This window comes from Glycine soja, chromosome 5 (assembly GCF_004193775.1).
Source record: "Glycine soja cultivar W05 chromosome 5, ASM419377v2, whole genome shotgun sequence".
Taxonomy (NCBI): domain Eukaryota; kingdom Viridiplantae; phylum Streptophyta; class Magnoliopsida; order Fabales; family Fabaceae; genus Glycine; species Glycine soja.
In genome coordinates, this window is record NC_041006.1 from 43,132,916 (window position 1) to 43,146,900 (window position 13,985).

The 13,985-nt window shown below is 35.9% G+C and overlaps 2 protein-coding genes across 2 annotated transcripts; both read left to right on the forward strand.

Moving 5' to 3' along the window:
• Positions 1–6,074: 6,074 nt before the first annotated feature.
• Positions 6,075–7,061, forward strand: LOC114413625. The gene has a single exon (XM_028378117.1). It carries the CDS (start codon positions 6,127–6,129, stop codon positions 6,517–6,519), a length of 393 nt encoding a protein of 130 aa, XP_028233918.1. The 5' UTR covers positions 6,075–6,126; the 3' UTR covers positions 6,520–7,061.
• Positions 7,062–9,438: 2,377 nt separating this feature from the next.
• On the forward strand, positions 9,439–13,167 carry LOC114413626 (plant UBX domain-containing protein 2-like). The gene is made up of 3 exons (XM_028378118.1): positions 9,439–10,497; positions 11,972–12,250; positions 12,809–13,167. Exons 1-3 carry the CDS (start codon positions 9,619–9,621, stop codon positions 13,046–13,048), a joined length of 1,398 nt encoding a protein of 465 aa, XP_028233919.1. The 5' UTR covers positions 9,439–9,618; the 3' UTR covers positions 13,049–13,167.
• Positions 13,168–13,985: the final 818 nt, after the last annotated feature.

Below are 13,985 nucleotides of genomic sequence, written 5' to 3' on the forward strand. Positions count from 1 at the left end.
AACAATCGTCTTACCATTTGTGATTCGTGAATTCCAAGAGGGGGGATCCCTTTAGGTGCAACTTGCTTGATTAAATTCTTCAGTTCATCGATGGTACATGTTGAAGGAATTTGAAATTTCTTAGGATTTTTTCCTGTGAACGCGCAACCAACAAATTTGTTCTGCGGTGGCATGTTCCATTTGCCGTTGTAATACGGGATCGCGTCATGAATACGAGGCATAGTGCGTTCAAGTAAGTTTATTATTCCATCTGGTGTTCTTCCAACGGTGCATAATAACTCAATCGGACCAACACAAGAAAATTGATCATTACACATTAACATTGTGTTGACATCGTCATCATTTATCAATTTGATACAATCAAAGCGAATTTGGTTACCTGTATCGGTGAATGGCTTCCGGTAGTGAATTTCATCCAAAAATTGTTTGTCGGATAGCTGAAGGGTATTGTGTATTCTGGTTTTTAGGCTTGCAAAATCACACCTATTTGGTACTCGAATGGGCACCGGAGTTGAAGTTTGGAAGTAAACCCCAGTATCATTGTGAATAATCGATCCATTTGGATAAATGAAAGCCAACCTTGAGTTGACAATTGTCTGACTGCTAGTTTCTCCTAGAAATGCCATAGTTTGTGTATCAGTTGGGAGATTATTTGAAAGCAAGATAATGAGTGATTTAGTAGCCTAGTCTGCCATATATATAGATGGTTGTGACCGAGCCTTTGTTTAACTTTGTTTACAAAAAAATAGACACGCGTAAATGTGTAGTCAAGTCAGCCAATGTGTTGTCGCTAATGTGTAGTCAAGTCAACCAATGTGTTGTTGAGCGACTGCTAGTTTCAAAATGTGTACTGAAGTCAACCAATGTGTTATCACGCTCAAACTGTAACACGCATGCATGTCATTATGTGTTGTCAATTATGACAATGATGTATGCTGTACGCGTAAATGATTTTTGTTGGACCAACAATTTCCTTGCTTAACCAAACGAGTAGTTGATAATATTAATTGGTTAGTGACGGGTTACAACGAATTATATCGCATAATGAATACAAATAAATAAACAATGAATGTTTAGTCTTCATTTAGGTCTACATAGTGTGTTTTGAATGACATCAAGCTTGTGTATTCCTGCATTCTACTAATATATGGAATTGCCCATTGCTTTGCCTGAGAATAACAATTGGTTGACCACAACAGCGCTGGGGGCGGCAACGGACAATGGTCTTTCAAATAAACCTGTTATACATGAACAAACATTATATCATGCGCTGACCGTGCCAAACGAACAAGCGAAGTCATTGCATAATTGTTACACTAACTATATTCAATGTACCTGAACAAAATGATTTCCAAACACGTGACCGACACATATGATGCGGTGGCCAGAAGAGTCAGGTGGTGGTTGACTTCTAAGAGGGAAAAATGTCATGCTTTGTTGTTGGGACAACGATACAAGGATTACGTTATACCGTGAAGCAATCACATATCCCATGTCTGTTATATCCATCCACTTGTCCACACTAACCTGAATGAACCAAACATACACATGTAAGTAATTTAAACATTGTTATTAAAAAAAATTAACCTAAAAACATACCTTTGAAAATCCATCAACAAGTAGGGACAACTTTAATTGTTCAAATCTCTCTGTGCCACCGAAGAGGTTCATGTACTCATGCGATCACCTGCCAAGTTCTTTAAGCAATTCATTACGCACTAACGGCCACGAATCTTCCCCCATACCTAATAAAGCGCCAATGGACCGATATCCACAGTTACCGTCCGCTTTCACATCCACAACGTCACGAATGAAACCTTGAAAGAATGATGCAAATTGATCCAACATCGGGATGATCCTTGTTGGCTGACGCGGTTGAGAACATGATGCACTTCGTTTCACTGGAGAGTTGCTGCTTTGAACAGAATGAAAAGCATCAACATACTCCCAGTAAGACGGATCACGCTTTGTGGATGTTTGACTTCTTTTCATCGGTTTCTTCGGTGCATCTTTAGTGTTCACCTTTGATGGAGGAGGGCACATAGAGTTATGATCAGGGTATGCGATTTCTCGAAGTTTACTCTTCAGATTTACTTTGCCAGCCACATCAAGTTCATCAAACCTTTTAGATATGACCTCTATTTCTTCCTTGATGGTGACTTCCGTCTCACATAACCCTTGGTCTGAAAAGCAAAGTCTCCTCCAAAAAAGATGGACTGACTCCAATGGGATGCTGCTAGCAGTATACCTAGAAAGCTCACATGCACAAGGAAGCCCGTGCGTGCTTCTCATCACACAACCACAAGAAGAGAGATTGTTGCCGAGATAACGTAGACGGTCAATCTCAGAAGCAATCTGATTTAAAGCATCCCTCGAAACCATCCCAAGAAGCCTCTTGTATAAGGTTTTTTTATATACATGGCCAACCACATGCGTACTGGTTTCAAAGGATGCTTTAATTTCGACGTGTTGCAGCGTGATCATGTTGTTCATGGCATCCCAAACACTACATAGGTCTCCAACGCTATTTTGTAGTACTCTTTTGAGAGCCCAATGAGCTGATTCAACCCTACATTTAAAATACACAACAAACATGAAAATATACAACAATTAAATACCATTTAATATTAATCGTTACTAACAAATAAAATCAGTTGTTAATACCTGTTTGTTGTTGTGTTGCCTAGGTGCATGACCTTATTCGTCCATGCTGTAATAAATTTTTCCTTGTGGGGGATAATCCATGTGTCGTTAACATAGTCAACGAACATCGGCCAAGGCGAACAAGCAACTTGAAACTTCTGATATGACTCATGGAACTCGTATTCGGACGGACAATCAACCAAAGTACCCCAGTTATCCATTACATAGTCCCACGCATTTTTTTCCCCGATTAAAGATTTGCACTTCGCCTTCACATTCTTATCGATATGAAACCTGCACAACAAATTAGTAGACTCGGGAAACACAGTTTTCACTGCATTCATCAGTGCTAGGTCTCTGTCAGTGACAATAACAAGAGGGAGGCGATCGTGTCTTAAAAATAGGCCTCGAAATCGTTCCAAAGCCCATACAATATTATTAACACGCTCAGCCTCCAGATATGCAAACCCAGCAGAGAATGTCATCGCCGTTGGTGTCACTCCAACAAAGTCAAGTAGTGGGAGTCTGTACCTGTTTGTTTTGTAGGTACTGTCTATAAAAAACACCAGATGACATGCATTGCATAACTTTACTGCATCTGGGTGACACCAAAACAGATCACGCACCACAACTTCATCCTTCAATCTATGCCAATGAATGTATTGATCACGTTCGAGAAGCTTCATCAGATGCTGCATTTCGGTATCAGCTCCTCTTATTGAAGAACGATATGCACTTCTTGCATTGTAAATTTGCTTTATCGTGGTGTAACTGTCGGCATTGTGTTCCTTCAACGTTAGCAAGATGTTTTTCGATTTCACCATCGACTTTGTCATATCAGCAATAATTTTCTTTTCTTCCTTAGTCAATCGCCGAGCGTATGGATGTCCAACTAAGGACTTCGCCAATTCATGATTATGAATCCCACAGATCAACTTCACCACATTTCCTACTCCCGGTGTCTTTTCTAACGAATTCTTTATTTCTACACTTGTACGTACCACTCCTTTCACACCCAATTAACACAAATGAACTTCTTCCTCTGCTACCGGTCTCTGTGTCAGATCTCATAATCACTGCAACAAATCCATTTTCATGGGCAACTGTTCGAGCCCATTGCAAAACATCATCTCGAGTAGCGAATACCTACAACGCAACCGTAACACATTAATTTTCATACAAACCATCAATTCAACCAATGACTCAAATTATCTATGATTACCTGAGATGTATTAAAAGCATTTGAACAATCGACATGTGGTTCATTCACTCCACATTCTTCTTGATTATCATAATCATAATCCATATGAACTTCTTGTGACATCGCAAAGTCATACCTCCATTGATCTTCGTCCATCTTAAGGACATATGCATCATACACAAGTACATTCAAATTATCATATAACCACATCCAAAAATTTACTACACCTTAAATAACAAACATATTAATAGGACATATGCATCATACACGACTATATTAAAATTATCACTATATTCTAAATTTATAACTACATTATTTACTTAAACTAAACTTATCACTATAATAAACAACTAATAAAACATTTTTGTACCATTATACATTTAAGTTACCTAAATCATTTAATATTATACCATTATACCTAATTAAATTATCCACAACATATATAAAACAGAAATACAAAAAATTATAAAACAGAAATATATATATATATATATATATATATATATATATATATATATATATATATATATCATTATAAAACAAAAAAATTATTAAATGAATTTTATTGTTATAAATTTTAATGTCCACAATATATACCATTATACCTAATTAAACAAATAATCCATTATTAAACAAATATATATATATAAATTATAAAACATAAATAAAAAAAAATCTAATAATTTAACACTTTCGGAAGACCGTCTTCCGGAAGTTTCTGAGGCCTATTCCGGAAGAAGTGGTTCCGGAAGTGTCTTCCGGAAGCACTTCTTCCGAAATAGGGCTCAGTAACTTCCGGAAGACCTTCTTCCGGATGTGTTTTCCGGCAACACTTCATCCGGAAAAGGCGTCAGTGCCTAAAATTTCTTCCGCATACACATTTTTTTTACTACTTTTCTTCCGGAAAAGAAAAAAAATACCCATAAAAGCGTACCTCCGACAAAATAGGAAGAACAGCCACTAACAAAACTTCAAATACCGAACACGGGACCACCGAATCTCTAAATACTTCACGGGACCACCACCAAAATAGCGAAAGCGCAACCGGAAGAACACCAAAATAGCGAAAATGCAACCGGAAGAAACAAAGCAACCGGAAGAAACAAAGCAGAAGAAAGCGAAAGGCAGTAAAAAGAAGCGAAGAAAGCGAAAGCGCAGTAGAAAGAAGCGTTTACGCGTTAATTTAAAGAAAATTACACAAGGGCAAAATCGTCATTACATACGCATTAAATATTATTTAATTTTTTTTTAAAAAAAGTTCAGTTCCGGAAGAAGGTTCTTCCGGAAACTTCCGGATGAAGGTCTTCCGGACGAAGTTTGTGAGTACTTCCGGAATTCCCAAATTCTTTTTCCGGAAGAAGTCTTTTTCCGGAAACTTTCCGGAAAAACTTGTTCCGAAAAGTTTACGGAAATACTTCTTCCGGAAGAAGAATTATTGAAGGACAATTTTGCCACTTCACTGTTTGCTGGGTGCCCCAGCAATAATGCTGGGTGCACGTAGCAACTCCCTTATTAGTTCAGTCAACTTTTTTAAGTAAAGAACGCAACAAACTAAGAATATTGCAGGACAAACCAAGCCCAAATGTAGGTGAATCAACGTAAACTGGCCTGACTTCATTTTGGGCTTAAATGGGTTTTTAATAATAAATCTATAAATCTAAGATGTTGTGGGCTATTGCTTTTTTGCATAATTTTTAATAGGCAGTTGCTATATCCACTCCCCCTTTCAATTTATTTTTCAAAAAATACACTCCCTTATTTAGAAAAGGGAAGTGGATAAGCAAAGAAGGAGAGTGAATATAACAAGTCCCTTTTTAATATTATCACGTTATCCTTATGTCCCTTTGTCACCTTACGTTATGAATCAACGATACAAGTATTCTGAAAATGTATTCTTTGAATACATGTTCCGGAATGTGTGTTTGAAATATTACGGAATAGACATTATAGAATTCATTTCCATGATACATGTATCATTCCAGATCAATTAATCCATAATATATCAAACATATATTTTGGAACAGGTATAAGAAGAAACAACCAAATCGATTCTGTTTCTTCAAATTGGACCCAATAGGCAATAATTAAACTGAAAGTTAATCCAAAGCCCGAGTTTGTAGAAAATGCCCGAGAGTATTATTATAAAAAAAAAAAAAAAAAAAGACGCGGTTACTTAACTTAGCCGAGGAGGTGTGTGCACGTGTCTAGTCAGAGTTACATCGAAATGCGAAGCGGTGGGATATAAAAGGCTTGTGCGGAGGAAGAAAAGTAAGAGAGATCTGATGGCGCTAGAGTGGGTTGTGCTAGGGTACGCCGCGGCCGCAGAGGCCATAATGGTCATTCTCCTGACCATCCCGGGGCTGGACGCTCTCCGAAAGGGTCTGGTCGCTGTGACCCGGAACCTGCTGAAGCCGTTCCTCTCGGTTGTTCCCTTCTGTCTGTTCCTTCTCATGGACATATATTGGAAGTACGAGACTCGTCCAAGTTGTGAGGCAGATTCCTGCACCCCGTCGGAGCACCTTCGCCACCAGAAATCCATCATGAAGAGCCAGCGCAACGCCCTCCTCATCGCCGCCGCTCTCCTCTTCTACTGGCTCCTCTACTCCGTCACCAACCTCGTCGTCAGGATCGACAACTTGAACCAGCGTCTCCAACGCTTCAAGAATCGCGATTGAGATAATTCGGTTATTCCATCCATCCTTCCCTCCGATATACACCTCCACTTTCTGTCTTCTTCTTTGTCTTAGGAACCATCTATTTCTATCACCTTTTTTGTTGTGTCTACCTCGTCGTTCTCTTATATCATAGGAAAAACACCGTTTCTATTATTGTTGAGTGTTACTTTGATTTTGCGCATTGTTATGATTTGTTGTTATTGCTGTTTATTGACGTGAGAATGCCCGTATTGGAAGTCTGTTCTGTTACTTGAAATTTGACATGGTTGTAAGAGAATTATCAAAATTTCAACCTCAATTTGTTGATTGTCAACAACTTCAGCACATTAAGTTAGACGTGCATTGAATCCGGTTATTTAGTTATAAGGAGTTCGAGCATCTTGCTATCAATTTCTCTTTTCAAGTTCATAGAGCTGTCAAATTAGGGAAAGGGATCTCTAGCATTGCATGGTTGAATAAAGAATAGATAACCTGACAAAGCAGGGGTTAATGTAAGCAGATTTTCTCTTAACGTAATTCTTTTATCTTGTTTTTGAACTCAATCCCTTTCTGCAGTATTAGGGTTCATTATGCCCCAAATTCTATTTTAGGTTCATTATTGAATCGTTTATCTGCCTACTAAATTCTCTTCTAATGTTGTAGTATTTCTGTTAGTTTTAAGATTTAACCCGCAATTCTCTTAACGAACTCTATAAACTCGTTAATGTTATCTAACTTGTATAATGTTAATTGTTAAGACTCTTCCGTACTTTTGATGAGGGGTGTTAGTATAGTTCTATAGAGATTAGAGTGATATTTCAACATAGCTTGCGTGTTTTATACTTTGCTTGAATCTTCTTTTCTTGAACTTTTGGAGATTGGGTTGTCTACTTGTCTTGGGTCTCACATTATATGGTTGTTCCTCGTTCTGTTTGCCTATTTACCAAGTGAACAGATTCTAATCCTGAAGGTGAGGCAACAAGCAGAATCTTGCTCTGTTCAAGTGCTTTGTCCTGTTAAATGTAATTCTCCGCGATATTCCTTTGCTGGGCTCCTATTATTCCCCTTTTAATATCTTGTTTTTGCCTTCTTTTTCGTGTCTTCTGTAAACGTTTCTTAAATATCAAATCTGAATAGGACACTTAAAGAAGTTTTAGATTAACTTTAATTACTTACATCGGATGGAAGCCTCGCAAGATTATTATCGTTCTTATAAATCCAATCAAACAGTAATCTTTTGATTTATACATCTGAAAAGTGTTTTCTTTTATCATAAAATGCTTAACCCTTGCATCTCTTGATAACTTAGGTTGGTTTTTCAAATTCAGTTTAGAGAATAAACTCATTTTGGTGACACTTTATTTTATTCCAAAAGTATGTGTTGCACTTGGTTGGAAATTTAATTTTGCAGAAGCAAAACTTGGGTTGTTTTTACAAACCTAAGTTTGTAAACTTTAAACTTTAATTCAAACATGCATTTACAGTTTCTTTATGGTTTTCCCTCCTCTTTTCGCTTTTATTTTCTATCTGGTGGTTCATATTTAAATTTATATACAGATTTTTTTATTTTTTTTGTAGAAATAAGTTTATATGCATCAAAATATCTCTACTTTTCTGCTACGTCATTCAGAAAAGCAGTTGCTAATGCAATGTTTTTATGATTTTTACTAATGAATTGACTTAAAAAATTTATATACTAAAGTGATGAATAATTTAAGCAACCGCTGCGCACAAAATTAATCCGTTAAATTTTAAAAATACAACTTTATATAAAATGTTCTCAAGACATGGCATATTAAATATGTATTGGTTTGCAGTGGAAGGAACTCAATCAAATATTTAAGAATGTAATTTTAGATTTGCTATCAGAATTTAAAAATAAGAGGTCCTTATTATGAAGAATTACTGTCACCTATTGAATGAAAAATACTTTTAAGAAACACAATCAGAGAGTCTCTTTGTATACATCCTACTTTCAGTTATGTGTCGATCCTCGAGTTATACGTTAAGTTAGGTGAAAAATTGCCATGTCCTATAGTTGTTTCTACTCACAAAGGTTTTAATACATTGAGTTAAAATTAGTTCATTTGTAACAACTTAAGGGCGATAACAGTTTATATTATCTTTCTTCAAGATTTTTTGTTTTGAATAAATATGTTCTTTTACCAAATAAAATGAGTTCATTTGTAACGCTTTAAGGACAATAACACGTATATTACCTTTCTAAGTGATTTTTTAGTTTTGAATAAACATGTTCTTTCACTAAATAAGGAAAACATCTATAATATTTGCCTTTCCTAAACCATACATCTTATTTATAAGGAAGAAACACATGATGTCCTAAGGCTGAAAAAACGTGTTTTTAGTCAATATATTTTCTAAAATTCTTGATTTTAGTTCCTATACTTTATTATTAAATGTTTTGATCCTTGGACTTTTAAAAATTATTATTTTTAGTCGCTCCTGATATGTCACGTACAAAATATTATTAAGTGTATCTATCATAAGGGCTAAAATTATTTATTTTTAAAAGTTCAGAAATTAAAATGTTTTGGCTGTAAACTACTTAAACTAAAATCAAGAATTTTTTTGAAATATAAAGACTAAAAATATATATTTTTAATAAATTTTATTTTTTTTATAATAAATGTCTTGTAAAGACTAAAGAGAGAAAATAAGTATTTTTTAAAACTTAGATTCATCTTAAAACAAACAACGATTAATAAGAATTTCTATAAAATAAGCTTGTATTTTATTTTGGTTATCTTTTCTTAATAATAAAAAGACAAATTGGAAAACAAAGCAAGTTCACTTTTAACATGATTAATTTTGTAATGTTAACTATTTTTTTACTCATACTCTTAATTTTGTAAGATTATTATTATTATAAGATAAGATGGAGAGGAGACCCGTAAATGAAAGAATAGGGTGGGATTTGTGAAAGATTGAGGATTGATGAAGTGGCATAAGCTCATTGGACAAGTTTCCTCATAGGTGTGAAGTCAACCCAGCTCGAGCTTCTGGACATTCTGTGCTTTCTTTCTCAAACATTTCATTTATGCGATCTCAACCCTCACTCGTTTAAGCCTTCTTTTCTGATCTGTCATTTGAGTTTCAGCAATGGACGACGTCAAAGGTAAGGTGAAGGGCTTCATGAAGAAAGTCAACAACCCTTTCTCCTCTTCCTCATCCGGCAAATTCAAGGGCCAAGGTAGAGTCCTCGGTTCTTCTTCTTCTTCTTCTCCCACTAATTCCAATCCTACCCCTCGCCCCCACCCTAATTCGCAGAAACCCTCCTCTTCAGCCACACCCTATCCCAAACCCTCACCCCAGAAAACGGACCCATATAGAACCACCGAGAAGCCTCGCAAAGATGATGGCTTTGACCCCTTTGATTCTTTGGTCACTAATTCCAATAGATCACAAAATGGGTACTCGCTGGACGTCTTTGAATGCCCTATTTGTAAACAACCCTTTAGATCCGAAGAAGAGGTGTCTGCACATGTTGACGGTTGTTTGAATAACCCTGTTGAGCGTGGAGGTGATGATGGAAATGGGGCCTCAGAGAGTGATGGTGGGTCTAATACTAATAGTGATAGTGAATTTGAGGTTTGTGTTGAGACTTACAGTTCAGGGAAGCCATCTGAAGGATCGGTCGATGTTGTTCTCAAACTGTTGAGGAATATTGGTAGGGAACCTGCGAATGTGAAGTTTAGGAGGATCAGGATGAATAATCCCAAGATAAAAGAGGCTGTTGGTGATGTTGCCGGGGGAGTTGAGTTGCTGAGTTTCGTAGGATTTGAACTCCGGGAGGAGAATGGAGAGACATGGGCAGTGATGGAGGTTCCCACAGAGGAGCAAATAAAAATCATTAAGAAAGCAATAGTGTTGCTGGAATCACAACTTGTACAACAAGGACCTCCAAAGAGAGATGATTCGCCGTCTGCAACTTCTGCTGAGATGGGTCCAAAGGCTGAACCAAAGCTGGTCGACAGACAGGTATAATTGTGTTGATGATGCTTCTGAAAGTGGGCAGTGGAGAAAATAAGTCCATTATCTGATTCTCATTTGCTTTTATGAGTGTGTCTTGGTTGCATTTAAGTATAGCCACTGTGCATTTTGCTTTTGTAGGAAGTTTCTTTGCGTATTTAATTCATATTCTGGCTGGAAAATCTACTTGTGAATAATTTACTAAGGTGTCGAAGATCTAGAAACCACTGTTAGGTTTTAATCTCAGTAGCACTGCTTACAGGATTAGGAACATAAAAGATATCTAACGCTGGAATAGCAGAGTTAAGATAGGATATGAAGCATATATAGAGCCTGTTTGAGTAAGTTTCTTTAGAAGCTTTTCTAAGAGAAGAAAAAAATGAAATGAGCTTCTCCATAAGCTAAAATTAGTTCTCCATTAGCTAATTTGTAGAAGATCTCTCATATAATCATTGCCATTGGGTTTGGTTCCAACTGTAACTTTATATAGAGTTGAAGCCTAAGATTTCTTTGTTACCCTTATATCTTTATTTTTGTTTCTGGATGTAAAAGTAGGGGCTTAGTAAATTGTAGGTTCTTTTGGGCGGTGATCTAGGGTTTTGTGGACAATTAGACATTGTAAAAATTGGTGATATGTTTGGTCAAAACACTTCTGTAAGGGTTGATAACTAGGGCTGACATATGTTGGTTTAAATTTGGGTGCCATATGTGGTTAATAGAAGAGGCATAAGGCAGAGAAGATTTAAGCAAAAGCAAAACTACTAGCAAAAGCTATTATTGTGGTGCCCAAGTATAAACACCCCAAGAGAAACTCATCCTAATACAGTAATTCAACAAATAAAAAATCATGCATAAAATTTAAGTATTTTACTTGAGTTAATATCTCTATTGTTCTTCAAAAAGGAATGCACCCTTTTTAATTTATGTAAAGTTGGAATTATTTATGTGTAGATCCTGCATGCAATATTTGTAATTTACTCTCAAGTTACTAAGGAAATTGCTAAATGTCTACAGGCATAAAAAGTAAGATCCAAAATGTCGTTAGTGAAGCCTCAGAACTTTTCTAGTCATTTCTTTGTTCCATTTGTTAGCCCTATAATTCCAAGCTAATGTAACTTTTGGAGTGCATGGCCACAACCTGCTGACTTGAATATCAATAATTTTCAGTCTTTGTTCCACTTCTTCTATTCATTTACTTAAGAGGAAAAGGCAGATACCTAAATTTAAACAAGGATATATTTTGTTCATTTCTGGCATTTCTAACTCAGCTGTGGAAACTGTTAGTAACTGTGACTGTATGAGAGACATAAATCTATTCTCCAGTATTTCTAGTTTCTTGGTGAAATCTCCTTGTTTGAGACTTTGAGTAATTCTGTTTGGTGCTTTAGTTATTAGTTTGTCACTTTAGTGCTTTTCCAAATTAAGTAATCAACTAATCTTTAGATTGAATGTCTGTTTTTTCCCATTTAAAATGGTCTTACAGGTGAAGGTCTTCTTTGCTGTCCCTGAAAGGGTTGCAGCTAAAATTGAGCTACCAGATTCCTTCTATAGCCTTTCAGCCGAAGAGGTCAGTAGAGAAGCTGAATTAAGGAGAAAAAAGATTGCAGATTCTCAGCTTTTAATCCCTAAGTCACTTAGAGAAAAACAAGCAAAAGCTTCCAGGAAGAGATACACTAAAGCTATTATCAGGATTCAGTTTCCAGATGGAGTTGTACTTCAAGGTGTATTTGCTCCATGGGAACCAACTGCTGCTATCTACAAGGTTTGTCCTTTGCTACTTGATTTAAATTTGTTTGTCCATCTGATGATATGGTATTTTGTGGTTTACTGGAGCAAAGCTAGCTTTACATCTGGTTCTAAATGCTTATACTGGTGTCTTAGATAGATGTCACTCAGCTGCTCAACATGAAACTTCTCATAAGAACAATGAAGCGAATTTTGCAAATGCCATGCGTAACTTGATTGCATTTAACAAAGGATTCTGGGCATGCTGTCAATGATAAGTCTCATTAATGCATATTATAGCAAAACACCAGTAATCTAATTTGGAGCTTTGTTTTGAATTCAACCTTGGAAATTCTTCATTGCAACATAAAAGTTCCCCTCTTAACATTTTGCAGTTTACGTTTAGATTATTACAATTGCAATTTACACACACGTCCCTAATCCTGATCTATATTTTATAATCATGTAATGTGAACATTTGTAACACATTTTGAATGGATTTTTTACCATTTGTCTGTTCTTCATTTTCTATGTCTTTCTGTTTATTCTAAGTCAGCAACTGAGCACTGTTCTTGTTTTACATGTTGATTTACAGTTTGTCTGCTCGGCATTAAAAGAACCAGGCTTGGAATTTGAGCTAATGCATCCGGTACTTATCCAACGACGTGTGATCCCCCATTTTCCAAAAGCAGGGGAAAATGCTAAAACAATAGAGGAAGAGGACCTGGTACCTTCTGCTCTAATTAAGTTCAAGCCCCTGGAAACAGATTCTGTTGTTTTCACCGGTCTCAGAAATGAATTGCTTGAAATAAGTGAACCACTTGTAAATGGTTAAGCAATTAATTTTGTATGAACTATATCGGTTCGTACTTTCCAGAGTGTTTTTTAATTGATGTGGATATAGATATATTTTTTTCTACTCATTTTTAACCGATAATTTTCTACGAAATTATATAATACTCTGATACGTCTCAATACAAATAAATCACTGTGATGATTGATGAAGCAATTACGGGCTACATTCATGAGGCGATATCTGCTAAACTGTGTCTAAGTGGTGGAAAATACCAGAGTCGCCTTGTGTTTTAAGGTTGATTAATCTCTATTAGTGATTGTGCGTTGATCTCTATGTTCTCAACTGTTCTGAATCTTCTGATAAACTATCTATGTTCCTTCAGGAACTGATCTCAGGCAAGTCAGTGTAAGACAAACATAACCATGTAGTGCTAAAACCACTGGAGACAGAACAAGCTTGGCTCAAGCTCAACTTTTTCATCATGAGTTGAGCCGAGTCAGGTTTACAATCAGCACCAATCAGGGTGCTCAAGTTAAAATCTATTATTTCTTTCCCTTGTGGCAAACCCATGATATTTTTTTTTAAAAAAAAAACAAAACAAAAGTGGCCTGAGAACATTACTCTGATTTGGTTTTAGTAAACCCCTTTCAAGCGTTTATGGGATGTTTGATTTTGATTAGATTCTGAAGAAAAAACATTTTTTTTCCAACTTCTCAGTCTTCTCTTATTGATTATAAATGGTTTCAACACCGTAAGTTAGTACAAACGCGTATTAATTTATTGCTCTCAATATTTTCTCGACATTTAACAGTTTATTTGTTTTAGACTTTAGTAGATTGAAGGTAAAAGGATTTTGAAAGGATTAATGTTAAAAACTTGATTTATTTTAGATAATGATATTTTAAATGAGTTTAGATGAATTGGTTTTGTTTAAATGATAAAATATAAATATTTTTAAAAGTATAATTTTTAAAGT

Excerpts from the sequence above, each read along its gene's own strand:
- LOC114413625 (XM_028378117.1), top strand. The coding sequence starts at position 6,127 with ATGGCGCTAGAGTGGGTTGTGCTAGGGTACGCCGCGGCCGCAGAGGCC.
- LOC114413626 (XM_028378118.1), top strand. The coding sequence starts at position 9,619 with ATGGACGACGTCAAAGGTAAGGTGAAGGGCTTCATGAAGAAAGTCAAC. Across the intron at positions 10,498-11,971 it reads CAAAGCTGGTCGACAGACAG|GTGAAGGTCTTCTTTGCTGT; the intron begins GTATAATTGTGT and ends ATGGTCTTACAG. Across the intron at positions 12,251-12,808 it reads CAACTGCTGCTATCTACAAG|TTTGTCTGCTCGGCATTAAA; the intron begins GTTTGTCCTTTG and ends GTTGATTTACAG.